The sequence below is a fragment of the Nerophis lumbriciformis genome, linkage group LG24 (assembly GCF_033978685.3).
Source record: "Nerophis lumbriciformis linkage group LG24, RoL_Nlum_v2.1, whole genome shotgun sequence".
In the NCBI taxonomy this organism is placed as follows: Eukaryota; Metazoa; Chordata; class Actinopteri; order Syngnathiformes; family Syngnathidae; genus Nerophis; species Nerophis lumbriciformis.
In genome coordinates this window covers 29,126,662-29,153,336 of record NC_084571.2, presented here as the reverse complement: position 1 = coordinate 29,153,336, position 26,675 = coordinate 29,126,662, and the positions used below count along the sequence as shown (strand labels likewise).

General features: G+C 39.7%; 1 protein-coding gene across 1 annotated transcript; it reads left to right on the top strand.

Annotated features, from left to right (window-relative positions):
• The first annotated feature begins 3,988 nt into the window (after nucleotides 1-3,988).
• On the top strand, nucleotides 3,989-21,374 carry wnt9b (wingless-type MMTV integration site family, member 9B). The gene is made up of 4 exons (XM_061981933.2): nucleotides 3,989-4,107; nucleotides 4,261-4,514; nucleotides 17,287-17,552; nucleotides 18,523-21,374. The coding sequence occupies exons 1-4, from the start codon at nucleotides 4,022-4,024 to the stop codon at nucleotides 18,976-18,978; spliced, it is 1,062 nt and encodes a 353-aa protein (XP_061837917.1). The 5' UTR covers nucleotides 3,989-4,021; the 3' UTR covers nucleotides 18,979-21,374.
• The last annotated feature ends 5,301 nt before the right edge of the window (nucleotides 21,375-26,675 follow it).

The window sequence follows — 26,675 nt, the reverse complement described above, 5'->3', positions numbered from 1 at the left end:
CCGGGATCGACGCCGTAATGAACCTCAGGTGTGTGAATCGCCCGGCTGGGCACAATTGTGTAATCCCCCCTCAGTGTGTAAAAGTGCGGCAGCCGAGAACGAGGGGAGAGAAGAAGTTGGAGAGCCAGCAACGGATGCAGCGCGGAAGAGAGCGAGAGGCAGACGGAGACGACGAGGGCGGCTGAAAATCAACCGGAAGAGCGAGCAGTGGGAAGAGGAAGGAGCTGAGAAGCGACCCGACCTGCACTAACGTTTTATTGAAATAATAAAAGAACGTCAAAACTGCTCCAGTCATGTCAGTCCTTGGTGGTCCATGGAACCCCGACAGTGAGAGACTGTCACACTGTTATAACCAACATTGGCAGTAACTCGCTTATGCAGCAAATTGACATACTGAGCTGCTGCATCACCTCCGAGTTGGTAAAAGTTCATTCATGATTATAAATCATGCCTCATATAGTTCAAGGTTGTGACCATAAACAGAGAAGTTGGTCAACTTGGGCATTCATCTTAAACCTGGAGACGGTGAGAAAGACAAAAAAAAAACTCTGGTAGATTATGATTAATTCTTTATCTAAACGGGACGATATAAACATACCATCAGCTGGCATCCCAGGTGAGAGCTGACATTGTACAGTAAGTGATTGTTTTGTTATGTTCATAGTTTATATGTCTTGTTTAGCACTTAGAAATACAGCTACTTTCTGGATCTGCTTATCGCTCAGCTTCTAAAACTTGTTGCGTATCCTCCTTATATTCAGGCTAAAAAAATATAAAGTTCTGATTCATAATTTTCCCCATGCATAATTTTTCCCCTCAGTAAATCGTTTATGATTAGTAATTGTTCTTGTTGACGGAAATAGAGAACATTGTGACGTGGCTGTGAAATTAATATGGCGCAATATACTTAAAATTTGCAAAATATGTAAATATTACATGTTAATATGAATTTGCCTGTTACTAAATTGCATATATATGTACAGCATGTACAAAACCCAAAACCAGTGACCTTGACACGTTGTGTAAGTGGTAAATAAAAACAGAATACAATGATTTGCAAATCCTTTTCAACCTATATTCAATTGAATAGACTGCAAAGACAAGATACTTAATGTTCGAACTAGAAAACGTTATATTTTGCAAATATTAGCTCATTTTGAATTTGATGCCTGCAACATGTTTAAAAAAAACTGGTACAAGTGGCAAAAAAAGACTGATAAAGTTGAGGAATGCTCATCAAACACTTATTTGGAACATCCCACAGGTGAACAGGCTAGTTGGGAACAGGTGGGTGCCATGATTGGGTATAAAAGCAGCTTCTATGAAATGCTCAGCCATTCACAAACAAGGATGGGGCGAGGGTCACCACTTTGTCAACAAATGCGTGAGCAAATTGTCGAACAGTTTAAGAACAACATTTCTCAACGAGCTATTGCAAGGAATTTAGGGATTTCACCATCTACGGTCCGTAATATCATCAAAATGTTCAAAGAATCTGGAGAAATCACTGCACGTAAGCGATGATATTATGGACCTACGATCCCTCAGGCGGTACTGCATCAAAAAGCGACATCAGTGTGTAAAGGATATCACCACATGGGCTCAGGAACACTTCAGAAAACCACAGTCAGTAACTACAGTTGGTCCCTAAATCTGTAAGTGCAAGTTAAAACTCTACTATGCAAAGCCAAAGCCGTTTATCAACAACACCCAGAAACGCCACCAGCTTTGCTGGGCACTAGCTCATCTGAGATGTACTGATGCAAAATGAAAAAGTGTTCTGTGGTCTGATGAGTCCACATTTCAAATTGTTTTTGGAAGCTGTGGGCGTTGTGTCCTCTGGAACAATGAGGAAAAGAACCATCCGGATTGTTATGGGCGCAAAGTTGAAAAGCCAGCATCTGTGATGGTATGGGGTGTATTAGTGCCCAAGGCATGGGTAACTTACACATCTGTGAAGGCACCATTAATGCTGAAAGATACATACAGGTTTTGGAGCAACATATGTTGCCATTCAAGCAACGTTATCATGGACGCCCCTGCTTATTTCAGCAAGACAATGCCACGCCACGTGTTAAAACAGCGTGGCTTCATAGTAAAAGAGTGCGTGTACTACACTGGCCTGCCTGTAGTCCAGACCTGTCTCCCATGTGTGGCGCATAATGAAGCCTAAAATACCACAACGGAGACCCCCGGACTGTTGAACAACTTAAGCTGTACATCAAGCAAGAATGGGAAAGAATTCCACCTGAAAAGCTTCAAAAATGTGTCTCCTCAGTTCCCAAATGTTTACTGAGTGTTGTTAAAAGGAAAGGCCATGTAACACAGTGGTGAAAATGCCCCTGTGCCAACTTTTATGCAATGTGTTGCTGCCATTAAATTGTAAGTTAATGATTATTTTCAAAAATATATATAGTTTCTCATTTTGAACATTAAATATCTTGTCTTTGCAGTCTATTCAATTGAATATAAGTTGAAAAGGATTTGCAAATCATTGTATTCTGTTTTATTTACAAATTAGACAAAGTGCCAACTTCACTGGTTTTGGGTTTTGTACATAAAACAATGGAGGTTTTTGTATGTTTTTAGAACGCCCTATAGGCGGAGCAGAGAGACTCTATTTACCTCCATTGTTGGCTGACTTTTGCTAATGTTTATTTACAAGTTAGAATTAGAGATGTCCGATAATATCAGACTGACGATATTATCGGCCGATAAATACTTTAAAATGTAATATCGGAAATTATCGGTATCGGTTTCAAAAAGTAAAATGTATGACTTTTTAAAACGCCGCTGTACGGAGTGGTACACGGACGTAGGGAGAAGTACAGAGCGCCAATAAACCTTAAAGGCACTGCCTTTGCGTGCCGGGCCAGTCACATAATATCTTTGGCTTTTCACACACACAAGTGAATGCAACGCGTACTTGGTCAACAGCCATATAGGTCACACTGAGGGTGGCCATATAAACAACTTTAACACTGTTACAAATATGCGCCACACTGTGAACCCACACCAAACGAGAATGACAAACACATTTCGGGAGAACATCCGCACCGTAACACAACATAAACACAACAGAACAAATACCCAGAACCCCTTGCAGCACTAACTCTTCCGGGAGGCTACAATATACACCCCCGCTACCCTACCCCCCCCCCCCCCCCAACCCCCCAACCTCCTCATGCTCTCTCAGGGAGAGCATGTCCCAAATTCCAAGCTGCTGTTTTGAGGCATGTTAAAAAAAATAATGCACTTTGTGACTTCAATAATAAATATGGCAGTGCCATGTTGGCATTTGTTTTCCATAACTTGAGTTGATTTATTTTGGAAAACCTTGTTACATTGTTTAATGCATCCAGCGGGGGATCACAACAAAATTAGGCATAATAATGTGTTAATTCCACGACTGTATATATCGGTATCGGTTGATATCGGAATCGGTAATTAAGAGTTGGACGATATCGGAATATCGGCAAAAAAATCCATTATCGGACATCTCTAGTTAGAATGCATAAAAAACAGATGTTTTTCTGTCTCACATAAGGATTGTGAATTATAGGCAATATTCTAAAATAAAAATAAAAATTTAAAAAGTGCAGTTCCTCTTTAAGTTGAGGTTAAACGTGATCAAGAAGTGTCTTCAGTCTGGCAGTCATTGACGCTGTTGGCCACCAGAGGGCGGCAAAGCTCCAATTCCAAAGTAATGAAATGGTCTTTTTAGTTCGCAGTCAAATTCGGAGTTCGCAGACTGACACGACAGAAAATAATATTTTGGGGTTAAAAGTGGAGATTTCGGAGCATAAAGGGTGCAAGCTGGGTGGTATCGTCCCGTGGGAGGGAAATACAAGCAATACAAGCGCAGGAGGATGCGTCACCCTAAAAAAAAACTCCCTCCCTCCTTGACTCCTCGCCTTCTCTCGTCGCCCTTCACCTTTAAAGAGGTGCGCCGACCAACACGGCTCGGACTTTCTCCTCCGGCAGGAATCAGCGCGATGACGAGCAGAACCGAGCCGGCACCATGCGCTCCAGGCTCCCTCGGACCGCCTGCCTCCTGCGGCTCGCTGCACTCTGCATCCTGCTCCCGCACGCCGCAGCCTACTTCGGGTCAGCAACTTCTTCTGTTTTTGAAATGTTGAAAAAAAAAAAAAAAAAGACTTTTTTATGCTTAAGTGTAGTTTGGACGCTAATTAATTGCTGTTGTGGTAACTTAAGTTAAAAAAAAAATTCATCTTTTAATGTTTTTTTTTTTTTTCTAAGGCTGACGGGACGGGAGCCGTTGGTCTTTCTGCCGGGTCCCTTCTCCAACGAGGCTTCCACGGGCAAGGCCTACCTGAAGCAGTGCGAGCAGATGGTGCTGTCCCGCCGCCAGAAGAGGCTGTGCCGCCGGGAGCCCGGCCTGGCCGAGACGCTGCGGGAGTCGGTGCGCCTCAGCCTGCTGGAGTGCCGGTACCAGTTCCGGAACGAGCGCTGGAACTGCAGCCTGGATGGCCGGGGGAGCCTGCTAAAGAGAGGTACCCCCCGGGGGGAAGTGGGGTTCGAACCTCGAACCAGCATCTGTCACTATTCCACTCACTCACCAGGCGAAAACAAAACATCAATGAAAGTTACATTTGAAATAAGCAATATGACAAAATATTTTTTTTTTTTAATGGAGGAAACAAAACATATTTAGGAATGAATATGATATTTTAATGTTTAATTCTTATACATGCAGGCCTCAATATCAGGTACACTCATTATGATGCAGGGTCTATTCCCCTCCCAAAACTCCTATCAGGCACTGTGCACATGCAAAAAGTCAATTAATGAAAATATTCCTAGCCTCTTCCTGCTCTGTCATTGACCCCCAAAAAATATGATGGCAAATTTGTTTGCGGTTATTGTTATTGTCCCCCATGGTGTGTACAAATAAATTATTCGCATCCAAATCGTGATTCGTATTTCTCCCGATTCTAAATCGATTCATAATTTGTTTTAAATCGATGCAAAGAAACATTTTATTTTTGTAAGAATTTTTTTTTTTTTTAAATTGAGGAAACAAAACAAATTTAGGAATAAATATGAAATATTCATAATTTTTTTTAAATCGATTAAAATATATATATTTTTTTGTAAGAATTTTTTTTTTTTTTGAGGTTTCAAAACAAATTTAGGAATAAATATGGTATTTTAATGTGTAATTCTTTTATTTTTGCATTCTATCTTATACATGCAGGTCTCAATATTAGGTACACTCATTATGATGCAGGGTCTGCCCCTCCCAAAACTCCTATCAGGCACTGTGCACATGCAAAAAGTCAATTAATGAAAATGAAAATGAAACCAAAAAATATGATGGTGAATTTTTTTGCGGTTATTTTTATTGTCCCCCGTGGTGCGCACAAAAAATTATTCTCATCCAAATTGTGATTCGTATTTCTCCTGATTCTAAATCCATTCATAATTTTTAAAAAATCTATGAAAATATATTTTTTTTTGTAAGAATCTTTTCTTTTTTTTTTGTAATTGAGGTAACAAAATAAATTTAGGAATAGATATATTTTAATATGTAATTCTTTTTTTTTTTTTTATTCTATCTTATACATGCAGGTCTCAATATTAGGTACACTCATTATGATGCAGGGTCTGCCCCTCCCAAAACTTATATCAGGCACTGTGCACATGCAAAAAGTCAATTAATGAAAATATTCCTAGCCCCTTCCTGCTCTGTCATTGACCCAAAAAAATATGTTTTTTTATTGTCCCCCATGGTGTGCACATTTCTCCTGATTTTAAATCGATTCATAATGTTTTTTAAATCGATTAAAAGAAACTTGTTTTTGTAAGAATCCATTTTTAAAAAGGCCCTCTCCATGCAAACGCAAGGAGTTTTTTTTCTAACCTATAAGCGGTCTGAAATTTTCCATATATATTTACTCTGTCTGATATGCAAAATTGTTATTTTGCACAAAAAAATATATTATTTAACTATTTATTTTTCATTAATTTATTTCCGTAAAAAACATGCATTCAAGTTTGATTAAAAAAAATAATTTCAAAATAAAATACAATTTTCTTTAGGGCCAGAATTTAGCCAGAGGAAGGGCCTGTTTATGGGCATTGGAACTCCCAAATTTTGGTGCTAATTTGTAAATATGATATTTCAATGTTTAATTTTTATATTTAAAATTATATTATATATTTAAAGCTTCTGTGAAAGGATTGCAGTCTACCATGTCTGTATGCACATGTGTCATATGAGCACGTTTTAATGTTGTAAATTTGATGTTTTATGTGTTGTTTACTGTTTTTAATGTAACCTTGCTGCTGCCCTCTTGGCCAGGTCTCCCTTGGAAAAGAGATCTTTGATCTCAATGGGATTTTACCTGGTTAAATAAAGGCTAAATTAAAAAAATAAACATTTTTTTTTATTCTATCTTATACATGCAGGTCTCAATATTAGGTACACTCATTATGATGCAGGGTCTGCCCCTCCCAAAACTCATATCAGGCACAAAAGTCAATTAATGAATGACAGGGTGCTTCCTTTGAAAATATTCCTAGCCCCTTCCTGCTCTGTCATTGACCCAAAAAAATGTGATGGCAAATTTTTTCGCAGTTTTTGTTATTGTCCCCCACGGTGCGCACAAAAAATGATTTGCATCCAAATCGTGATTTGTATTTCTCCTGATTGTAAATCGATTCATAATTTTTTTTAAATCGATGAAAAGAAATACATTTTTTCGTAAGAATCTTCTTTTTTTTTTAAATTGAGGAAACAACAAATTTAGGAATAAATATGATATTTTAATGTGTAATTCTTATATTGTTTTATTCTATCTTATACATGCAGGCCTCAATATTAGGTACACTCATTATGATGCAGGGTCTGCCCCTCCCAAAACTCCTATGAGGCACTGTGCACATGCAAAAAGTCAATTAATGAAAATATTCCTAGCCCTTTCCTGCTCTGTCATTGACCCCCAAAAAATATGATGGCAAATTTGTTTGCGGTTATTGTTATTGTCCCCCATGGTGTGTACAAAAAAAGTATTCGCATCCAAATCGTGATTCGTATTTCTCCCGATTCTAAATCGATTCATAATTTTTTTTAAATCGATGCAAAGAAACATTTTATTTTTGTAAGAATTTTTTTTTTTTTTAAATTGAGGTGACAAAACAAATTTAGGAATAAATATGAAATATTCATAATTTTTTTTAAATCGATTAAAATATATATATTTTTTGTAAGAATATTTAAAAAAAAAAATTTTTAATTTGAGGTAACAAAACAAATTTAGGAATAAATATGATATTTTAATGTGTAATTCTTATATTTTTGTATTCTATCTTATACATGCAGGCCTAAATATTAGGTACACTCATTATGATGCAGGGTCTGCCACTCCCAAAACTTACTTCAGGAACTGTGCACATGCAAAAAGTCAATTAATGCAAATATTCCTAGCCCCTTCCTGCTCTGTCATTGACCCCAAAAAATATTATGGCAATTTTTAATTTTTTTTAATTGTCCCCATGGTGCTCAGTGTTAGGTGTGCACATTTCTCCTGATTCTGAATCGATTTATAATGTTTTTTAAATCGATTAAAATAAACTTTTTTTTGTAAGAATCAATTTTTAAAAAGGCCCTCTCCATGCAAACACAAGGAGTTTTTTTTCCAACCTATAAACAGTCTGAAATTTGCCACAGATATATTCACTCTGTCTGATATGCAAAATTGTTATTTTGCACAAAAAAATATATTATTTAATTATTTATTTTTCATTAATTTCTTTCCGTACAAAACATGCATTCAAGTTTGATAAAAAAAAAAAAAAAAAAATCTAAATAAAATACAATTTTCTTTAGAGCCAGAATTTAGCCAGAAGGAGGCCCTGCTTATGGGTATTGGAGCACCCAAATTTTGGTGCTAATTTGTAAATAAGATATTTTAATGTTTAATTCTTATATTTTTTTCATTCTATCTTATACATGCAGGCCTCAATATTAGGTACACTCATTATGATGCAGGGTCTGCCCCACCCAAAAACTCGTATCAGGCATCATGTGCATGCAAAAAGTCAATTAATGAAAATATTCCTAGCCCCTTCCTGCTCTGTCATTGACCCCCAAAAAATATGATGTTAATTTTTTTAGGTTATTTTTATTGTCCCCCATGGTGCACAGTGTTAGGGGTTGCACAAAAAAATTATTCACATCCAAATCGTGATTTGTATTTCTCCTAATTCTAAATCGATTTGTAGTTTTAAAAAATCGATTAAAAGATATTTTTTTTTGTAAGAATCAATTTTTAAAAATATGTTTTACGTTTTAGTTTTTTCTAACCTATAACCGGTCTGAGATTTGCCTGGGATATATTTAAACTGTCTGATATGCAAAATTGATATTTTGCACACACAAAAATATTATTTACCAATTTATTTTTCATGAATTATTTTCAGTACAAAACATGCATTCAAGTTTGATAAAAAAAAAAAAAAAATTCTAAATAAAATTACATTTTCTTTAGGGCCCGAATTTAGCCAGAGGAGGCCCTGCTTATGGGTATTGCGGCTCTCAAATTTTGGTGCTAAATTGTTTTTTGTTTTTTAATATTTCTTAAGTTTGTGAATCTTAGGACAACTCCCAGTTCAATTCGATTCTGATTCTTGGGGTGATGATTCTGAATCGATTCTCGATTCAACACGATTCCCGAAACATATTATTTAGTATATAAATTATGATCAAATAAGCTTGTCTTGGCTGCTGACAAGGCATTGAAGCTTAAGGAAGGCTATGCAGAACTAAACTAAAACTTAACTGGCTACAAAGTAAACAAAAACAGAATGCTGGACAACAGCAAAGACTTACTGTGGAGCAAAGACGGCGTCCACAAAGTACATCCGAACATGACATGACAATCAACAATGTCCCCACAAAGAAGGATAAAAACAACTGAAATATTCTTGATTGCTAAAACAAAGTAGATGCGGGAAATATCGCTCAAAGGAAGACATGAAACTGCTACAGGAAAATACCAAAAAAAAAGAAAAAAGCCACCAAAATAGGAGCGCAAGACAAGAACTAAAACACTACACACAGGAAAACAGCAAAAAACTCCAAATAAGTTAGGGCGTGATGTGACAGGTGGTGACAGTACACCTACTTTGAGACAAGAGCTATATTGATGCATGCTTTTTTTTTTTTTTTTTGCAACGCAAAAAATGTGCCTCAGCTCAAAAAAGGTTGAAAAACACTGACTTACACGTTGCGGTTAATAGGATTCTATCTTCATTTGTTGTTATTTATACTTTCTAAATAAACTACGTGACAATGTGGTGACATTGGTGTTAATTTTCAATCCATCAAGATAAAAAAATAATATCAAAATCAAATTACAGTATGTTATTTATGTTTGTTTTTTTTTGTTTTTTTACATATGTAGCATAATCTACAAAGAATTGCTATTGCGACATCTAGTGGACATATTTAGAACAGCAGTTTCTTTCATTCAAAAATTTCGGCTTATTTTTATACTAAGCAAACTCATCCCGCGGGCCGGATAAAACCTGTTCGCGGGCCATACATTTGACACTAGAGATGTCCGATAATGGCTTTTTTGCCGATGTCCGATATTGTCCAACTCTTAATTACCGATTCCGATATCAACCGATACCGATATATACAGTCGTGGAATCAACACATTATTATTGCTAATTTTGTTGTGATGCGCCGCTGGATGCATTAAACAATGTAACAAGGTTTTCCAAAATAAATCAACTCAAGTTTTGGAAAAAAAAAAATGCCAACATGGCACTGCCATATTTATTATTGAAGTCACAAAGTGCATTATTTTTTTTGAACATGCCTCAAAACAGCAGCTTGGAATTTGGGACATGCTCTCTCTGAGAGAGCATTAGGAGGTTGAGGTGGGCGGGGTTTGGGGGGAGGGGGGTGTATATTGTAGCGTCCCGGAAGAGTTAGTGCTGCAAGGGGTTCTGGGTATTTGTTCTGTTGTGTTTATGTTGTGTTACGGTGCGGATGTTCTCCCGAAATGTGTTTGTCATTCTTGTTTGGTGTGGGTTCACAGTGTAGCGCATATTTGTAACAGTGTTAAAGTTGTTTATACGGCCACCCTCATTGTGACCTGTATGACTGTTGACCAAGTATGCTTGCATTCACTTGTATGTGTGAAAAGCCGTAGATATTATGTGATTGGGCCGGCACGCAAAAGGCAGTGCCTTTAAGGTTTATTGGCGCTCTGTACTTCTCCTGACTTTTTGAAACCGATACCGATAATTTCCGATATTACATTTTAAAGCATTTATCGGCCGATAATATCGGCATTATGCTCTATTTGACACCCCCGGTATAAGCAATCAATAATGTTGTTTTGCATGACGCAGAGCTGAAGTGCAGCTGCTGGGTACGTAGAAACAAACAGCACTCATGCGTACGGCTATCAACATGCGGCCTAAAAAGACGAACAGGTCAGCACAGAAGTAATGAGGGAGTGAGGATGCCAAGACATGGTGGCCAGCGGAGACTTCTTAAGGCACCGCAGTGGTTTATTTTTATCTGCAGAAAGGAAAGCGCCCAATTCCCCAGAGGAAAAGGGTGGTGCGATTGCCCGCTTTCATGTGGGAGAATACAGAAGAAAAAAAAATCCTTCCTAGTCAAAATAATAATTAATTGGATCAAAACAAGGCGAATAACAGCGTGTGACCTGGAAGGAGGGTCAGAGAGAGCGGAATCGTGACACAACACTGGCGGAAAAATAAAAACAAGACAACCTGGTGCGCGTTTTGCAAACATCCAGTCTTACAAGCTCCTTCAGGGGCATTAGGATGCTTGTAAATGTCACTATCTGCTAACACGGTGACCTTCTACATGTCAACTAAGCTCACAGCTGTAGGAAAATGTTAGCTGGCTTGCAGAATACAATTGCTCGGATTATTTCTCCTGGTCAGGTCAAATGTATTTTTTTTTTTTGGTGCTATAGGCAGACTATGAAAAAGTGCTCCCTAACCCAATTATTGATCACTAGAAATGTCCGATAATATCGGACTGCCGATATTATCGGCCGATAAATGCTTTAACATGTAATATCGGAAATTATCGGTATCGGTTTCAAAAAGTAAAATGTATGACTTTTTAAAACGCCGCTGTACGGAGTGAATGCAACTCATACTTGGTCAACAGCCATACAGGTCACACTGAGGATGGCCGTTTAAACAACTTTAACACTGATACAAATATGCGCCACATTGTGAACCCACACCAAACAAGAATGACAAACACATTTCGGGAGAACATCCGCACCGTAACACAACATAAACACAACAGAACAAATACCCAGAACCCCTTGCAGCACTAACTCTTCCGGGACGCTACAATATACACCCCCCGCTACCCCCTACCCCTCAATACTCCGCCCCCAACCTCCCCACCTCAACCTCCTCAAATTCCAAGCTGCTGTTTTGAGGCATGTTAAAAAAAATAATGCACTTTGTGACTTCAATAATAAATATGGCAGTGCCATGTTGGCATTTTTTTCCATAACCTTGTTACATTGTTTAATGCAGTGTTTTTCAACCATTTTTGAGCCAAGGAACATTTTTTGTGTTGAAAAAATCCAGAGGCACACCACCAGCAGAAATCATAAACTCAGTTGACAGTAAAAAGTCGTTGTGGCAATTGTTGGATATGACTTTAAAGTATAACCAAGCATGCATCACTATAGCTCTTGTCTCAAAGTAGGTGTACTGTCACCACCTGTCACATCACCCCCTGACTTATTTGGAGTTTTCTTGCTGTTTTCCTGTGTGTAGTGTTTTAGTCCTTGTCTTGCGCTCCTATTTTGGTGACTTTTTCTCTTTATTTGGTATTTTCCTGTAGCAGTTTCATGTGTTATATTTCCAGCATCTACTTTGTTTTAGCAATCAAGAATATTTCAGTTGTTTTTATCCTTCTTTGTGGGGACATTGTTGATAGTCATGTCATGTTCGGATGTACATTGTGGACGCCGTCTTTGCTCCACAGTAAGTCTTTGCTGTCGTCCAGCATTCTGTTTTTGTTTACTTTGTAGCCAGTTCAGTTTTACTTTCGTTCTGCATAGCCTTCCCTAAGCTTCAATGCTTTTTCTTAAAGGGCACTCACCTTTTGTTTATTTTTGGTTTAAGCATAAGACACCTTTTTACCTGACTTTACAAAGCAATTAGCTACCAGCTGCCACCTACTAACCTGGGTTCGATCGAACACTAGGGGGTTCGGTGAGTCGGGCTCAGGGGTTCGGCGGAGGTCAAAACACACCCGACTCATCGTGTAAATAAAAACTTCTCCCTATCGGCGTATTACGGATACGGCAACAGCAGAAGTCGCACTGATTTGCAGGTGTGTCATTTGTTGTGAGTTTATGCACTGTGTTGGTTTTGTTCTTTGAACAAGGTGATGTTCATGCACGGTTCATTTTATGCACCAGTAATAAAACATGGTTACACTTTAGTATGGGGAATATATTCACCATTAATTAGTTGCTTATTAACATGCAAATTAGTAACATATTGGCTCTTAACTAGTCATTATTAAGTACTTATTAATGCCTTATTCGGCATGGCCTAATTATAACCCTAATCCTCTAACCCTGGCCCTAACCCTCTAACCCTAACCCTAACCAAATAACTCTAAATTAAGTCTTTGTTACTTAGAATTTGTTCCCCATACTAAAGTGTTACCAAAAACATATAACTTTGTCTTGAATTTGAAAAAAAAAAACCATTTTATTTTTCACTAAAGAAGGGTTCGGTGAATGCGCATATGAAACTGGTGGGGTTCGGTACCTCCAACAAGGTTAAGAACCACTGGTCTAGTCTCTTACGTGAATGAACTAAATAATATTATTTGATATTTTACGGTAATGTGTTAATAATTTCACACATAAGTCGCTCCTGAGTATAAGTCGCACCCCCTAACCATGAAAGAAATTGCGATTTATAGTCCGAAAAATACGGTAATCCAGACTGGATGATTGCAAAATGTTATTCACCACTTTCTGTGGCAAAATTCCAGGGGCTCTGTTGTACCTGCCACGCCAGATTGTTAATCGCAGCGCTTGTCTCGTTTGTTCCAGCCTTCAAGAAAATGGTCATTTGTGTGTGGTGCTTAGTTGCAAGAAATAACTCATGGGGCGCCGACTGTCTTGCCCCTAGCCTCGAATCTCGACTGGATGATTACAAAATGTAGCGATACTAGATATTTACCACTTTCTGTGGCTTAATTCCAGTGCAGTGGTTCTTAACCTGGGTTCGATCGAACTCTAGGGGTTCGGTGAGTCGGGCTCAGGGGTTCGGCGGAGGTCAAAACACACCCGACTCATCGTGTAAGTAATAACTTCTCCCTATCGGCATATTACGGATACGGCAACGGCAGAAGTCAGACTGATTTGCAGGTGTGTCATTTGTTGTGAGTTCATGCACTGTGTTGGTTTTGTTCTTTGAACAAGGTGATGTTCATGCACGGTTCATTTTATGCACCAGTAATAAAACATGGTAACACTTTAGTATGGGGAATATATTCACCATTAATTAGTTGCTTATTAACATGCAAATTAGTAACATATTGGCTCTTAACTTGTCATTATTAAGTACTTATCAGCATGGGCTTATTATTACCCTAACCCTCTAACCCTGGCCCTAACCCTCTAACCCTAACCAAAAAACTCTAAATTAAGTCTTTGTTACTTAGAATTTGTTCCCCATACTAAAGTGTTACCAAAAACATATAACTTTGTCTTGAATTTGAAAAAAAAAAAAGTTTTTATTTTTCACTAAAGAAGGGTTCGGTCAATGCGCATATGAAACTGGTGGGGTTCGGTACCTCCAACATGGTTAAGAACCACTGCTCTAGTCTCTTACGTGAATGAACTAAATAATATTATTTGATATTTTACGGTAATGTGTTCATCATTTCACACATAAATCGCTCCTGAGTATAAGTCGCACCCCCAAACCATGAAAAAAATTGCGATTTATAGTCCAAAAAATACGGTAATCCAGACTGGATGATTGCAAAATGTAGCGATACAAGATATTCACCACTTTCTGTGGCAAAATTCCAGGGGTTCTGTTGTACCTGCCATGCCAGATTGTTAATCCCAGCGCTTGTCTCGTTTGTTCCAGCCTTCAAGAAAATGGTAATTTGTGTGTGGTGCTTAGTTGCAAGAAATAACTCATGGGGCGCCGACTGTCTTGCCCCTAGCCTCGAATCCCGACTGGATGATTGCAAAATGTCGCGATACTAGATATTTACCACTTTCTGTGGCTTAATTCCAGTGCAGTGGTTCTTAACCTGGGTTCGATCGAACCCTAGGGGTTCGGTGAGTCGGGCTCAGGGGTTCGGCGGAGGTCAAAACACACCCGACTCATCGTGTGAATAAAAACTTTCCCCTATCGGCGTATTACGGATACGACAACAGCAGAAGTCAGACTGATTTGCAGGTGTGTAATTTGTTGTGAGTTTATGCACTGTGTTGGTTTTGTTCTTTGAACAAGGTGATGTTCATGCACGGTTCATTTTATGCACCAGTAATAAAACATGGTAACACTTTAGTATGGGGAACATATTCACCATTAATTAGTTGCTTATTAACATGCAACTTAGTAACATATTGGCTCTTAACTAGTCATTATTAAGTACTTATTAATGCCTTATTTGGCATGGGCTTATTATAACCCTAACCCTCTAACCCAGGGGTCTCAGACACGCGGCCCGCGGGCCAATTGCCCGCACCTTAATATGAAAATTTAATGTTAGTGCGGCCCGCGAGTTTTATATGAATGGCGCTTGACAGCGTCATACTTGCCAACCCTCCTGATTTTTCCGGGAGTCTCCCGAATTTCAGGGCAACCATTCTCTCGAATGTCTGCCGATTTTCACCCAAACAACAATATTAAGGGCGTGCCGGTATGGCACTGCCTTTAGCGCCCTCTACAACCTGTACAAGTCACATGTTGAATTTGGTTTCTGTACACACACGTAAGTGACTGCAAGACATACTTGATCAACAGCCATACAGGTCACACTGAGGGTGGCCGTATAAACAACTTTAACACTGTTACAAATATGCGCCACACTGTGAACCCACACCAAACAAGAATGACAAACACATTTCGGGAGAACATCCGCACCGTAACACAACATAAACCAGGCATGTGATTTGACCACAATGAAAAAGACTGAAAAAATTTCCGAGGGTCTGGGGGACAAAGCTCCTGGTTTTTCCCCAATTTAACATGCTAAAATTAACAAAGACAGCACCATTTGAAGAAAATATTTTAGTGTTTAAAGACATGAAAACATCATTAATAGAACATACCTTGCTTCAAGTTGTTTCATATGTTTTTGGCGCTTTGCATGTACTTCCAAAGCCTTTAAACCTCGTGATCCATAGTCAATATTATCATGACACCACGTGCACAAAACCTTTCCGGGACAATCGATTTTCCGAATAAAATCACCGAACAATGTCAAAACTTCCTTCTTCCCAACAGTATCAGTGATTTCCCTTTCCATCCAGTCCCATCGAAACTTATTTTTGACATGTTTATCAATTTCTTTTACTCGTAAAGTCCTTTCTCTGGAGAACCGACATCGTTTACATATGGAAAATGGCGGTAATAACCATTATGAATGATGACGTTATTAACGTCATCATTCATAACAGATGTCCTGATTGGTCACAAGGAACATATCGACCAATCAACTACGGCGTAATATAAACTACGTCTCGAATCTTGATTTAGGGTCGGAAAAAAAAACGGAAAAACGGGAGATAATTTATTTTTTTCCCCCCGAGATTAAAAAAAGACGGAATTCCGACATTAGACGGAAAAATCACATGCCTGATAAACACAACAGAACAAATACCCAGAACCCCATGCAGCCCTAACTCTTCCGGGCTAGAATATACACCCCCGCTACCACCAAACCCCCCCCCCCCCCCCCCCCCCACACACACATCAACGACAACGTTAAAGGCAGTTCCATCACGGCACGCCCTTAATATTGTTGTCCGGGTTAAAATCGGGACAAATTCGAGAGAATGGTTGTCCCAGGAGATTGTCGGGAGGAGTACTGAAATTCGGGAGTCTCCCGGAAAAATCGGGAGGGTTGGCAAATATGTTGCTAGGGCGAGATAGCCATTCAAACAAGGTGAATTCATTAAAAAGTGCATGTTAGATTTTTTTAAGAAATATTTTCTTGCGGCCCAGCCTCACCCAGTTTCTGCATCCAGTGGCCCCCAGGTAAAGAATGACAAACACATTTCGGGAGAACATCTGCACAGTAACACAACATAAACACAACAGGACAAATACCCAGAATCCCATGTAGCCCTAACTCTTCCGGGATACATTATACAACCCCGCTACCAAACACCGCCCACCTCAACCGACGCACAGGGGGGGGGGGTTGATGTGTGAGGGAGCAGGGTTGGGGTGGGGGCGCGGTTTGGTGGTAGCAGGGGTGTGTATAATGTAGCCCGGAAGAGTCAGGGCTGCATGGGATTCTGGGTGTTTGTGCTGTTGTGTTTATGTTGTGTTAAGGTGCAGATGTTCTCCCGAAATGTGTTTGTCATTCTTGTTTGGTTTTGGTTCAAAGTGTGGCGCATTATTAGTAAGAGTGTTAAAGTTGTTTTATATGGTCACCGTCAGTGTAACCTGTGTGGCTGTTGACAAAGTATGCCTTGCTGTAACGTGCGTGTGCAAGCAGAAGATGTATATTGTATAACAAGTGTTGGGCTGGCACGCTGTTAATACAGATTGTAGAGAGCGCCAAATGCTGTACCATCATGGCACGCACTTATTATAGCTGTAAGGGTGAAAATCGGTGAATATTAATCCCGGGAGTTTTCTGCGAGAGGCACTGAAATCCGGAAGTCTCACGGGAAAATTGGGGGGTTCAGCAAGTAAGCTGCTGAGCCGCATCAGAGTGATCAAAGAGCCGCATGCGGCTCCGGAGCCGCGGGTTGCCGACCCCTGCCCTAACCCTACCCGAACCCTAACCCTAACCAAAAAACTCTAAATTAATTATTTGTTACTTAGAATATGTTCCCCATACTAAAGTGTTACCAAAAACATATGATAACTTTGTCTTGAATTTGAAAAAAAAAGGAGGGTTCGGTGAATGCGCATATGAAACTGGTGGGGTTCGGTACCTCCGACAAGGTTAAGAACCACTGTTCCAGTGGCTCTGTTGTACCTGCCACGCCAGATTGTAAATCCCAGCGCTTGTCTCATTTCTTCCAGCCTTCAAGGAGACAGCCTTCCTTCTGGCGGTGTCGTCGGCGGCGCTGACCCATGCCCTGGCCAAGGCGTGCAGCTCGGGCCGCATGGAGCGCTGCACCTGCGACGACTCCCCCGGCATCCAGCACCGGGAGGCATGGCAGTGGGGGGTGTGCGGCGACAACCTCAAGTACAGCACCAAGTTCCTCAAGCGGTTCCTGAGCCAGAAGAGGATCAGCAAGGACCTGAGGGCTCAGGTGGACGGCCACAACATCAACGTGGGGATTAGGGTGAGTCGGAATCGAATGAAATTGCTGGTCTTGTTTTGTTTTCTTCACCATGCCAGACAGAGAAAGAGAGGCAGCAAAGACTGCGAGACGAAGACTGGAGCCAGGTGTGCTCAGGCATGATAAAGCTTGCTGTGCGGGCGGACTGCAAATTAAAGGTCTCATATCGTCGAGCGGGAGCGATTATAACCGTGGCCTCTTTTTAATATACGAGCGAGCATTTTTTTGCACTTACTAAATCACTATCCTCGCCATAAATCCACCTAACGTTCCTAACCACCACTGTGGCGTCCCCAGTGCCCCCCAGCTGTCTTTCACCCTACAGACAAAAAAAACAGGAAGAAGAAGCGAGGGTCGCTATCTTATCTTTCCCCACTGAAATGTTTTCTCCACTTTACGCCGAGAAGAGAGCAGGAGCGACAACAACAACACCCACACATCTCTCAGTAATAGTACTCTGAAGCCCCCCGAGGGGTTCATACCTGCAAAGGGAGGAACTTTTCAACCCTCAAGTCCCCTCTAGGCACGGACTAAGCCCCCCGTGCTATCTGACCTGTCTCTGGCCCTCACCGAGACTGACTGATGGTGCGCTCATCTCCTGCTTGTTGACCAGCTACCTTAAACCAAATCAGGCATGATACTATTACTTTTTCTTGGGGGGGGTTGAAGTTTTGGATTGCAGGCGGGAAATGGGCGGATAGATTCCAGTGTTAGGTCCCCCATGCCTTAGGCTTCAGGAGGCAGACAGTACTCGTTGCAACAGAGCCTGAGCTGTTAGAGTGAGAGATGTGAGCCACATGAAATATGACAGTTGCCCTCGATCCATTATGTTAAAGTTTCAACTCAGCAGACGCAGAAGGATTCGAAAAAGGCGTTTTCGACTCCCGGCCTGCTCCGTGCAGATAGACCTCCCAGATAAGAGGCAAGGTAATGAATCAAAGCCAGAGTCCTGACATCTCCTCTTCTTTCCAAGGCGGTAAAGAGCGGCCTCAAGACCACCTGCAAGTGTCACGGGGTTTCCGGCTCCTGCGCCGTACGGACTTGCTGGAAGCAGCTGGCTCCTTTCCACGACACGGGCCGGCTGCTCAAGTATCGCTACGACACGGCCATGAGGGTGCTCAGCGTCACCAACACCGCCACCGGGGAGAGCGAGCTAGCCGGGCCGCGCCGCCACAGCCTCCGCACCACCGACCTGGTCTACCTGGAGGACTCGCCGAGCTTCTGTCGGCCCTCGCGGTACTCGCCGGGCACCGGCGGACGCACATGCGCCAAGGACACCAGCTGCCAGAACCTGTGCTGCGGACGGGGCTACAACACGGCCATGCGTCTCACCAGCCTGTCGTGCCACTGCCAGGTGCGCTGGTGCTGCCATGTGGAGTGTCAAACCTGTGTCCGGGAAGAGGAGGTCTACACTTGCAAGAGCACGTAGGCCTGAAAATAAGACGGAACTCCAAGAGCCACTGAGATTGCGCAGGGAACTAATCACCACACTCGCATTTGGCCGAACTGTGCACAAGGACCACAAATGACTACCTAGGAGGCGCACATCATAACATCTCCTCGTGTCCGATGGTACAAGTCTGAACAAGCTCCATCCTTGTCTGTGGCTAGCTGTGCTATGCTCGCAATAGCCATCACTAGTGCTTTAAGTTGGGTTGAACAAGAATTCAAGACGTGTTTCAACCGAGTTAAGTTCGGTTCACGAGCTGCGCCAGCTATGTAAATAGCATCACGTCATAGCGTAAGGTGCCAGAGAATTCCACAAGATGTCTTCAAGATGGGGGACAGTAACGGAAGACATTTGGTGGTCTTTCTTGGGAGGTTTTGTAGCCTAACTATAAAGTACAAACTAAGGGTTCGAGGCTAGGTGGATCCTATGTAAAAAGCTTGAGAGACTTCTGTTGTTCTTTGTCAAGACTACTACGAATGTTCTTTTACGGAAAAGTTTGCCACTCGTTACTTTGTCGTACAGGTTCTTCGCACACCTTCAGTCATAACTATAAATGACAAAATATCTGCCAATGCTGCTCTCAGTCTGCTATAGCTAACATTATCACTGTCCACAAAGTCCGTACTTTTCCCAGACACAAATTATTTGGTTTTCTAGATAGTACATCTTACGATGTTTTTGGCAATTTACATCAAAAACCGAAGTTTGGTCAACTATTTGTAAGCAATGTGTGTATTTGTGATGCACCACTTAACCACTAGGGGGAGCACAGAGTCCCCAACCGATTTGCCACACCATAAACAACAGCAGTAGTCAATCGCATAGATAGCCCCTTTTGCAAATTAGTTTGACGTATACAAACACATATACATTACAAAAAAAACCTGGTTATTTGACGTTTTTGTTTAGCACAATTCTACGCATTGGTCATTCTAACCGAAAATATCAAATTGATGTTTAATAATAATAATAATAATCCATCCATCCATTTTCTACCGCTTATTCCCTTCGGGGTCGCGGGGGGCGCTGGAGCCTATCTCAGCTACAATCGGGCGGAAGGCGGGGTACACCCTGGACAAGTAATGATAGATTTTATTTGTAAAGAGCACTTTACATTGAGCAAACAACCTCAAAGTGCTACAGTGTATTAAAAAAAAATTAAAAGATAATTAAAAGAAAATTAGAACAGCCGAATAGCTAGAACTAGTATGCATATATCTAAAAAAAAAAGATTTTTTAAAAAGAAGGGTTTTAAAGCCTTTTTTAAAAGCATCCACAGTCTGTGGTGCCCTCAGGTGGTCAGGGAGAGCGTTCCACAAACGGGGCGGTCTGTGGAAGTTGTGAGTTGAACTAACTACCGGTAAATACAATGTAAGTCAAAACACGCAGTAAAGACAGTGTTTTTAATTGCACCGCTACACCACTATGGGGTAAACATTGCTTCTCACTCACTCGTGACAATATGAAACAAAAAAAATATCGCACAGACCTCTAGCTCATGACTTTCACAATTTACTCCGAAACGCTGAAAGTCAATGTTACTCAACGTTTTCACGTGGGAGAGTTCCTCATAATTGTGTTTTGTTCGAAATGCAATTATCAAACGAGTTAGTATAATCTTTGCTGTTTAAAAATCATAATACAATGGCAGGGTATGGCTCAAAATATGGCGTAAAGCAGGGGTGTGAATCTTTGGGCACCTAACGATTCGATTCGATTTCTGGGGTTACGATTCGATTCATTATCGATTCACAATCGAACACCATTGTCCATTTTACCAATTTTTGCAATGTATTATTTGTTGTAATATTTATAATGAACATTTTTCAAAACCAGTTACAGGTTAGAAAAGCTCCCCCTGGTTGCATTGAGATAGCCTAAAAACATATTTTTTAAAATGGAACACAAAAAAAATATTTTTTAAATTATGAATCGATTAGAATCGAGAATAGGGGGGGGACCCGAGAATCAAGGGACTTCCAGTATTAGCGTTTTTTTATCTTTTATTCTTGAATGATACCCAACCCTCCAGCTAGGTATATTAGTTGCCTTCAATTAGTTGTGCTAAAACATGCTTGCATACATTAAGAGATCCTTTGAAGCAGGTGTGTCCAAAGTGAGGCCCTGGGGCAAATTTCGTCCCGCAGCTCGTTTTTTTATTGGCCGTTGACAGATTGCAAAAAATGTATTTATGTTATCACTAGAGCTGTCGAACGATTCAATTTTTAAGTTAGATTAATCACGATTATCGTAATCAAAAGTATCACTAGTTGTATTACGTGCTTCCATAATTTAAAATGTAACTGTAGTTTTGATTTAACTTAAAGACCCCAATATTTGGACACAAATGCATTGTTAATGTTAAAATATTTTAGAACTAGAGATGTCCGATAATATCGGAAATTATCGGTATTGGTTTTTTTATTATCAGTATCTGCTTTTTTTTTTTTAATTATTTTTTTTTTTTTTATTAAATCAACATAAAAAACACAAGATACACTTACAATTAGTGCACCAACCCAAAAAAACCTTCCTCCCCCATTTACACTCAATCACACAAAAGGGTTGTTTCTTTCTGTTATTAATATTCTGGTTCCTACATTATATATCAATATATATCAATACAGTCTGCAAGGGATACAGTCCGTAAGCACACATGATTGTGTGTGCTTCTGGTCCATTAATAGTACTAACCTTTAACAGTTAATTTTACTAATTTTCATTAGTTTCAATGTAACTGTTTTTATGTTGTTTTACTTTCTTTTTTATTCAAGAAAATTTTTTTTTTTTTTTTTTTTTAAAGTACCTTATCTTCACCATACCTGGTTGTCCAAATTAGGCATAATAATGTGTTAATTCCACGACTGTATATATCGGTTGATATCGGTATCGGTTGATATCGGTATCGGTTGATATCGGTATCGGTAATTAAAGAGTTGGACAATATCGGAATATCGGATATGGGCAAAAAGCCATTATCGGACATCCCTATTTAGAACCTATGTGTCAAAGTCAATTATCTATGGCCCCCGGGATGATATTTGATTAGTATTAGAACCGGCCCGCAGGCCACAGCCGCCTGCTGCTGTTTTGCACGCACCAATACTCCATCAGTGTTGGCGCTAGGAATTTTCCAAATGGGTTCCCAGGGGACCCCATCAAGTCATAACAATGGGGTTCCACAGTAAATTTTTGGGGTTCCACTTTTTTAGTAACCATTTTGAAACCAAATGATAAATGTATGCATTATCCTGGTATATCTCACATTCTATATTGTGTTTTGGAAAAAGGTTGTCATGAACATTACTTAATTCATTTTTTTTTTAAATACACAAAAGAAAACACATTTTTATGCATATGTAAATTCATTCAGTTATAAGCATTCATTCACTTTCTTCTTTCCTACATAGATCTAAACTTTACCACTGTCGGTATTTTTTTCCATATTTTTATTGTAATATTTTCAGAATGTGTTTGTTCTATTTTTTTGGCCAAAGTAAGACAAAGACAACAATCTGAAGTTGTCTTTATTTTTTATTTTTAATGCCATGATTTTAATAGTCCGGGCCGCGTGTGCACAGATCTTAATGCAATATTTTTTGTGATTAATTGCATGAGTCAACTTGTTTTTGGCAGCCCCAGTTTTTACACATTTTCGTTGTTACCTAGAAAACAAAGCAAACGTGGACGTTTTTTGAGGTAGCCTACATTAATTTGCTTTAAGCATTTTTACTAGAGATGTCCGATAATGGCTTTTTTGCCGATATCCGATATTCCTATATTGTCCAACTCTTAATTACCGATACCGATATCAACCGATACCGATATATACAGTCGTGGAATTAACACATTATTATGCCTAATTTCGTTGTGATGCCCCGCTGGATGCATTAAACAATGTAACTATACCATGAATTGATTAACCCCGACTTAAACAAGTTGAAAAACTTATTCGGGTGTTACCATTTAGTGGTCAAGTGTACGGAATATGTACTGTACTGTGCAATCTACTAATACAAGTTTCAATCAATCAATCAAAAACAAGGTTTTCCAAAATAAGAGAACAACTTCAACTCCAGTTATGGAAAAAAAGTGGCAACATGGCACTGCCATATTTATTATTGAAGTCACAAAGTGCATTATTTTTTTTAACATGCCTCAAAACAGCAGCTTGGAATTTGGGACATGCTCTCCCTGAAATAATCCTAATACTAGGGGTGTAACAGTACGTGTATTTGTATTGAACCGTTTCGGTACGGGGTTCCGGTTCGGTTCGGAGGTGTACCGAACGAGTTTCCACACGGACATATTAAGTAGCGTAACACACGGCATGCCAGCAGCTAACGGGCTACGATAGACTGACCATACGTCCTCTTTTCACCGGACATGTCCTCTTTTGCGGAGCTGTCAGGGCGGAGTTTCTTAAATGCCTCAAATGTCCGGCATTTTGAGTTAGGGTTGCGTGTATTTTCAATGTACGTTCAGGGTTAAGAAGGGGTTGAAAACAAAACAAATTGTTGGAGCAGCAGCATTGGTGAGGGAGGGGCAGAGACAGAGAGAGAAAGAGAGTTATGATAAACTGCTTTTTATCCATAGATTTATCAGATTTAATTTTTTATTATCTATAGCAGGGGTGTCAAAAGTGTGCCCCGGAGGCCATTTGCGGCTCACAGCTAATGTTTCAAAGGCCCACGGCACATTCTAAAAATACTATTAAAATAAACAAAACATGACAAAAGTGAAATAAAAAAGCTTAAAGGTGAAATGTAATTTAGAAAAAGTTGCAATGTTGACTAATAAAACAAAGCTGTTTTTTTTTTTCTTTCAAACTGTCATTGCTCAAAACATAATATTGAATCAAAATCAATGTTATTATGAATTATTGACCTATCCAAGGTTTTGATTACTTCACATCAAATATTCCACTAAGAAAAATATTTTTAGTGGAAGGTTTTGCAAATTTGGTAAATAAATAACCCAAAAATGTATATTTTGTTGTTTTCTTACTGTACCGAAAATGAACCGAACAGTGACCTCTAAACCGAGGTACGTACCGAACGGAAATTTTTGTGTACAGTTACACCCCTACCTAATACCCACTACAACTATGGGAAATACTATACTTTGACTTTCACAAAGTGCGTTATTTTTTTATTTTTTTTAAAACATTCCTCAACACAACAGCTATAAAAACAATGAAGGCACACAGCTTCAGTCCAGAATATACTTGACCTACGTCCGTGTTTTACCGGCGTTTTAAAAAGTCATTAATTTTACTTCTTGAAACCGATACCGATCATTTCCGATATTACATTTTAAAGCATTTATCGGCCGATAATACCAGCATGCCGATATTATCGGACATCTCTAATTTTTACTGTACAAAAAGTATTGGACACCCCTTGCTTTAAATTAGACCAGTACCGTATTTTTCGGAGTATAAGTCGCACCTGCCGAAAATGCATAATAAAGAAGGAAAAAAACATACATAAGTCGCATTTTTGGGGGAAATTTATTTGATAAAAGCCAACACCAAGAATAGACATTTGAAAGGCAATTTAAAATAAATAAAGAATAGTGAACAACAGGCTGAATAAGTGTACGTTATATGAGGCATAAATAACCAACTGAGAACGTGCCTGGTATGTTAACGTAACATATTATGGTAAGAGTCATTCAAATAACTATAACATATAGAACATGCTATACGTTTACCAAACAATCTGTCACTCCTAATCGCTAAATCCCATGAAATCTTATACGTCTAGTCTCTTACGTGAATGAGCTAAATAATATTATTTGATATTTTACGCTAATGTGTTAATAATTTCACACATAAGTCGCTCCTGAGTATAAGTCGCACCCCCCGCCAAACTATGAAATAAACTGCAACTTATAGTCCGAAAAATACGGTACTTCTTATATAGCGAGGCGAGCGTGATAGCAATACACTTCAGCTGGGTGGTTTGTGCAGATAATTAAAACCGATATTATCAGGTTTTCAATGATATTTCAATTTAAGGGGGTCGTGAGAAAAAAGTAGTTAAAAAGCACTGCCCTAAAGATATGTAAAAAAAAAATGCAATGTTTCATTTGTTTGGGTGTATTCAGTCCAAAAAGGTACTAAACTGGAAGGACGCTATTTTATTTATTAATAAATTGTATATGATTCTACTTTCTACTACTGTTGCTGCTGCTTTTGTGCTTGATGGCGCTCTGAACGACACTCGCTGTCTGTCTCTTCGTCTGCTGTATTTCGATGTTTTTTTTAAAAATTCCGATTAAGGGTGAAAAAAAAAGCACTTATGTGTTTAAAAAAAAAAAAAAAAAAAAGAACAGAATGATTGGAGCCCCGCGGGATATTGTACTGTAGCTGCGTGCATGTACAGGATGATTATGGCTTTTCAGTTGCTCTTATGGAAATGTTTATGGAAATCTGCGTGGAGTCAACAAAGAGGGGCTAACATCAGAGTCACGTGTTGGGCTTTTATTGTGTACAAACCCCGTTTCCATATGAGTTGGGAAATGGTGTTAGATGTAAATATAAACGGAATACAATGATTTGCAAATCCTTTTCAACCCATATTCAGTTGAATATGCTACAAAGACAACATATTTGATGTTCAAACTCATAAACTTTTTTTTTTTTTTTTGCAAATAATTAACTTAGAATTTCATGGCTGCAACACGTGCCAAAGTAGTTGGGAAAGGGCATGTTCACCACTGTGTTACATGGCCTTTCCTTTTAACAACACTCAGTAAACGTTTGGGAACTGAGAAGACACATTTTTTGAGCTTCTCAGGTGGAATTCTTTCCCATTCTTGCTTGATGTACAGCTTAAGTTGTTCAACAGTCCGGGGGTCCCCGTTGTGGTATTTTAGGCTTCATAATGCGCCACATATTTTCAATGGGAGACAGGTCTGGACTACAGGCAGGCCAGTCTAGTACCCGCACTCTTTTACTATGAAGCCACGTTGATGTAACACATGGCTTGGCATTGTCTTGCTGAAATAAGCAGGGGCGTCCATGGTAACGTTGCTTGGATGGCAACATATGTTGCTCCAAAACCTGTATGTACCTTTCAGCATTAATGGCGCCTTCACAGATGTGTAAGTTACCCATGTCTTGGGCACTAATACACCCCCATACCATCACAGATGCTGGCTTTTCAGCTTTGCACCTATAACAATCCGGATTGTTCTTTTCCTCTTTGGTCCGGAGGACACGACGTCCACAGTTTCCAAAAACAATTTGAAATGTGGACTCGTCAGACCACAGAACACTTTTCCACTTTGTATCAGTCCATCTTAGATGAGCTCAGGCCCAGCAAAGCCGACGGCGTTTCTGGGTGTTGTTGATAAACGGTTTTCGCCTTGCATAGTAGAGTTTTAACTTGCACTTACAGATGTAGCGACCAACTGTAGTTACTGACAGTGGGTTTCTGAAGTGTTCCTGAGCCCATGTGGTGATATCCTTTACACACTGATGTCGCTTGTTGATGCAGTACAGCCTGAGGGATCGAAGGTCACGGGCTTAGCTGCTTACGTGCAGTGATTTCTCCAGATTCTCTGAACCCTTTGATGATATTACGGATCGTAGATGGTGAAATCCCTCAATTCCTTGTAATAGCTGGTTGAGAAAGGTTTTTCTTAAACTGTTCAACAATTTGCTCACT